Consider the following 6,000-nt stretch of genomic DNA (forward strand, 5'->3'; position numbering starts at 1 on the left):
TGCAGAGGTTTAGGCAAATTGGACACTGTAAATTAACCGTAGATGAGAGTGGATGGTTTCTCTATGTGGCCAATGTGTCCATCTGTGGACGTCCCTGTCCCACTTCAGCTCAGACAAACCATCGAAAGCGATTGTTTTATTCACTTTCTCTTCTCCTCTCCTGCGCTAAACCCTGTCATCTGTTCATTGTTACAAACACACACAAACACACACATACCTGCATTGCACCTTGACCTAGTCCCACCACATACACACAGGCATCCAGTCTTTAGATCCAAGCATTTCTCTGTTGCCAAGGAGACAGTTTTGACCCTGTCAGCACTTCTGAGATCAGCCTAGGGCGATGTAATTTGCCCCCCTCTCCATCCTTCTCTCTCTCTCGTAGAAAAAAAAACCCATCCTCCATTCTCAAGGGGCATGACTATTCCTCCTCCTTTTCTCTCAGATTCATTCAGCCACAATGTTTGGCACCAGCAACCTTCTCTCCTCCTACTCTAACTCCCTCTCTATACAGCCTTTCTATGTGTGTGTGTGTGTGTGTGTGTGTGTGTGTACACACTGACTCTTTCCACAGAATGAGAAAGGACAGGGACAAGTGGGTGGGGTGGGGGAGTGAAATCATCTGCTGCTGATTTCACCCACACAGGTTGAGTTAAACGCTGATAGCTGATATTTCCCCCTGCATTTCCATAGGGAGCACGATACTTAGTTTGATGTATAAACAGAGTGAAGCCACAGAGGAAGGTGACTCCTATGAAGATAAACTCTCTAGCTGAAACATCTTACTTATGTGCAGAATTCAAATTTAATGTTTTTCGCTGCTGGCATGTCGATAACATGAAGCTGAGCCCCAGAAGGCATACAGTAAAACCCATTTTAAAAAATGTCTTTACAGTTGGCAGTTGAGAAAGTATTGTTACTTTATCGCGCAAGAAATGAACTTCCTGCCCGACACTGACATAAAATGATGCGATAATAATGGGATGCTTCCCCTGCAGGGAGACTCTCAGAGCACAGATCAGGCTGAGCTATAAACCAGCTGGCAGGGATTCAGCATGTTGCTTAAAGGAAATTCAGCAGGGCAGCTGGAGGCTTGAACCAAACTTCGATGATCTTATGCTGCAACGTCTCCAATACAGTTTTAAGGAGGAGTATTCGACACTTGGGATGAATCCAGATCCAACTCTGCTAAATGAATCATTTTTAAAGGTTTTGTGGGGAACGATGAAGGTGAACGTCTAGCGCCCTCTTATTTTGTTAATAGCACAAATGGTCTGATTTCTTTTTTGAGCCGCAGATCCAATTAGGAGACAAAATGACAGAACAGACACTGTGGTAATTAACTGTCAAACCCACACAATGGTCATTTCACATTGTTGCAGAGCATTAACCACATATTTTTGCCTCTGACATTAATCAAACCTCTCCTGATTCAATTCAATATTTTGGGAGCGGCATTTGCTGCAGCGACAGAAGCCGTGGACGCTGAAGTTAAAACTTCCGTCCTCCATTATCTACAGCTTTTGTCAAAACCTTGAACATTTCTATTCAAAGTGAGAGACTGGACAAGTTCTATTCTTAACCTGTACGTTGTCTTTTGTTTATCTTTTTTTAAAATGTATCATTGACTCATTATGTCACTGACTGATGCACAGGTGAACCAACAATTTCCATGATCCCATGCCGTTTCCTGACATCACCAAACTGTCTTTTGATATTGTTTTGATTGACAGATGCCAGCAGTTCATATGAAATCCTTATATTTGCACACAGATGACGACATAACACAAGTACTTTGATGATGATGATGATGGGGTTTAGCTACCGGTCGGTCATGACAGATCATAAAATGAGAGGTTCATCTTGTGATTATGTCCATAATCCATGGAATTTCCTTATGATGTGCTATACATAGATGTTTAAGCTGACTTGACTGGGCCATAAATACCCAAACACATTTAACTTCCATGACGCATTACATCCCAACATCATGGCAACTTAATGGACATGCTGTCCAGACGATCAGCTCAGACATGCAGGAGTGCATGGATTATCCTTACCTGGAGGTATTATTAGAGAAACCACACACACACACAAACACACACACAAGTAGCAAAGATGACATAAAACTGACAGAGAGGAAATATTATTAAATCTCAGACACAGTAAACCCAACTCAACATTCTATATATTATAAAAGGTCATTTAAAGATCATGTCTTGCAAAGGGTCGACGGGTAAAAATTAACTGACGACGACTGCAGAGCAAAGGTCATTGTTCGGCCTTCTTTTAAACGCACCACTTGGTATGACATAATGGAGTGGAAGCAGCAAAGCAATTAACAGTCAGTGCACACTCAAAGAGGCACCTAGCCTTCACATAAAACTTCAGCTTCCTCCAGGCCTGACGGCTTTCTGTGATGAAGAAGGTTTCCGTAAATTAAAAAGGCGAACATGAAATACACAGCAGAGAAACTTGGAGGAAAGGGTGAGAGAAATGCCCGTTTTAAATGCATTATCCTCAACATTTCACAAAGTAAAATGTTTTACTAGACGCCCATAACGTGACTCAAAGGCCTAAACAAGGACTTGATGATGACTGTGATGGATTATATACATTTAAAGTGTGAGCTCATATACAGTTTCATACTAATGGGAGTTCATCGGGAGGTAAAGAGTATGTGTAGCGAATTCCAGGGAATAACATCACCTTAAAGTACCTTAACTATTGTCCGGGAACAACAATGCTATGCCATGTATGGCAGTAAAATGAACTTTACTACCATAATTTGACCTGACAGTGTCAAAAAATAGTATTATTCTGGGCCTTAATCCACCCTTGGTTTAGCTTTGTCAGGTTTTCATCCAGACGGTGGATATATGTGCACAAAAACTAATTGGAAACAAATTTAAAAAAGGTTTACGCTTGAGGGAGGTGGGAAAATCAATAAAAGTATAAAATGCAAATAAGTGTAATGGAATCAGATTCAGTGGACAAAGAACAATGTTCAGAAATGACGTGACTGAAACGTCACTCAAGCTTTCACATTTTGCTGCCCTGGAAGAATGACACAGAGACTGTCAACAAGAGGGACATAATGTGTGAAATTATAAGGAAACTTACTGCATGAAGCAAATATCACTGCAGTAGCAGACAGGAAGTAGTGACCAGCACTCTTCTGTTATCAAATTGCACCTTCCTGTCCTTCTTCTGTGGTGACTGCCATTAAATGCTGCACCACGTACTGTTTATCAAGGTGAATTCACTCCTAATATTTGCTTGACAGAGAAACACACATATTATTTTGCAGAATTGCAGAATTAGTAACATCCGAATAGTGAAACTGCGGCTCTTCCCCTCACCTATCCTTTTCCCAAATGTGTCAGGAAACTTCGCCTACTTGACAGGTTGTTGTTCTTTTTTGGTTTGCAATCATTAACTTCTAAAACTATTCACCTTTGGTTGGATTGTCAGTTTACTATAAAAAACATGGTGGCATAAGATGGCGGCCACCATAAAGCAAGGGCCCTTGCCGTATGTGCACATAAACGGCTTATTCAAAGGCTACAGACAAGAAATAATTGTAATTATAAAGCGTTTATACACTTATACAAAACTTACTTATGGGTTGAATATTTAATTCATACCAATAAACACTACCTCTGAAGACACACTAGACCTGGAATGGAAAATTGGCACTACTGTTTGTATTCAGGTGAAGGTGGTTGATCTTGTCAAAGATATGAATTGTACATGCATTGTTCTGTAATCATTGTCTTTGTCTTCTTAATGTAATGTTTGTTTGCTATGACCTTTATGTCATTAATTAAGAACAGTTCTAAAAACTCTGTGGAGAGCTCACATGACAAGAAGTAGGATCTTTGAAGAGGAAGAAGCTCTTCTGGTATGCTTATATTTGTTATTTTTCATTATTTGGCCAAATCTCTGTGGATATAAATGGGTGTTAAATTGTGTTTCGAGTGGACAATACTGATGGTAAAGACTCTCACCATGTCCGCTGGAGTGCTGCCCGTCATCGCGAAGGTTTACCCGGTCCACGGAGGGATTTGACCGCACACATACACCACACACAGGGAAAAGGGACACGGATATTCCCTCTTTACCTCCTCTCCTTCACAGCAGTTCTCACAACGTTGGAAAATGCGGCGCTGTTGTTGTTAAAGGAGGAAACAAAAACAAAAATGATCCCTGGTGTATTTTTCTCTGTGTCCACAGTCAACACAGGGTTGGTAGCGCTGCTTCTTCTTCTTCTTGTTCTTTTCTATTGCACAATCATGTCGCTCATGTTTTTCCTTCACAAATCGTCAATGTGGAAGCACAATGCTGTAAATAAGATGTAGACCCGAGGGGCCTTTTCCCGACACACCGAGAATATCTCGCTTCAGAAAAAGGTGCCTACGCCATGCGAAAAAACCCGACCCGACACTGCTGCTGCCACATCCGGACACGGATCCCTCTTCTCACTCGGCAAGAAAAAAAACCAAGAACAAAGATTTAAATGTATTCCGAGGTTTTTACGGTTAAAGTCCTCCAAATGAGCTGAAAACACGTCCAGGAATTAAGGGGAGAAAAGCGTCGCACGGTGTCGGTGCTTCTCGTGAAAACGGGACTTTAAAGTGAGTGTTGTGACGGTATCACACTGCGTTGCTGCTGCTGGTGCTGCTGCTTCTGCTGCTCGGGTACGAGCCGTTCAGCTGTCATCCTGCTGAAAGCAACCGCAAGCTAACTCCACCAACGGAAGCCACGCCGCACTTCCGGTTACCAAAATAAAGCCTCTTCCAGTCTACATTAACTAATTATGGTCCAGTATGTGACATTTAGCACCGTTTATTGGCAGACATGTGAATATACCACAAGTACATTGTATAAACGAACAATTATTTTTCATAGCCTTTAGAGGTTTACGATGCACCAGCTGACAGAGGCCACCATTATAGCTGCAACTAACCATTATGTTTATAATTAATCAAGTAATCGTTTGGTCCATAAAATATCAGAAAACGTTAAAAAATGTCAGTCAGTGTTTGTCAAAGCTGGAAATGATGATGTTCTCGAACGTCTTGTTTTTGTCCCCAAACCAAAATAATTCGAAATCTAATCCGAAATCTTGTTTTAATCATGAAAAAAGCTTCAAATTGATTCATTGATTATCAATATAGTTGACGATTAATTTAGTAATCGAGTAATTGTTTCAGCTCTGGCCGCCATCTTGCACTTGATTTGGCCTGTGGTATGTTTGCAACTGAAGAAGAAGACCTCTAAACCAAGGTTATTATAGTTCACGAAAACTAACTAATTTTTAAACACAAAAAACTATGATAACCTTGCCTTTGAGACAAATAAGACCTCAGGCTAATGTGTACTGTCCTAAATCAAGTGAGACGTAGGGTTCTTTTTTTTCCCACAGTCTTCCATTAAAACTGAGGAACAAGCAGCAGAGTCTCCCCCTGGTGACTGTTCAACTGGAAAATCCTCCTTCTAATCACCGATGCAAAAACAAATCAAGATGATGGAGGAAGCGACAGAGAGCATCTGAGAGTGGAGACAGTTGTGAGAGTGTTAACATCCTGTCTGGAATGGGGAAGGCCATCCTGGTTTCCTGACAGGCTCCAGTGTGGGGGGTGGGGGGAGGGGGTAGGTGTGAGCCGTAGAGCCCTTCATTTGTTCCACTTTGTACTCTTTGTTCTTACACACTTGACCTTTGTACGTAATTCTTAATAGGTGAAGTTTGTGTATAAACAATATAACTCAAACTGTGCGCTTATTACATTGTCAGTCTAACATGGAAACAACGTGGTTTCATCGGAAGCGGTCGGTGATCAGAGAAGACAAGTATAAAACATGTCCACTGAGTGTGAGTGGTTAACATATGTATTTTTATCCTAAAGAGTGGGGGAAAGGACATGACACTTTTGTAATATTAAAACAATATCATTGTGGGATTATTTATAGCATGTATCCAATACATATGTCAGATGA

At 41.1% G+C, this 6,000-nt stretch overlaps 1 protein-coding gene across 1 annotated transcript in view; it reads right to left on the reverse strand.

The window, feature by feature from the left end:
• ubl3a (ubiquitin-like 3a) overlaps positions 1-4,719 on the reverse strand; it is a 29,264-nt gene extending 24,545 nt beyond the window's left edge. The window contains exon 1 of the mRNA XM_044041746.1: positions 4,011-4,719. Coding sequence (XP_043897681.1) covers positions 4,011-4,037 — 27 coding nt within the window. The 5' untranslated portion in view covers positions 4,038-4,719. The remainder of the gene's footprint in view (positions 1-4,010) is intronic.
• Positions 4,720-6,000: the final 1,281 nt, after the last annotated feature.

Source organism: Solea senegalensis, linkage group LG13 (genome assembly GCF_019176455.1).
Source record: "Solea senegalensis isolate Sse05_10M linkage group LG13, IFAPA_SoseM_1, whole genome shotgun sequence".
Lineage (NCBI taxonomy): Eukaryota > Metazoa > Chordata > Actinopteri > Pleuronectiformes > Soleidae > Solea > Solea senegalensis.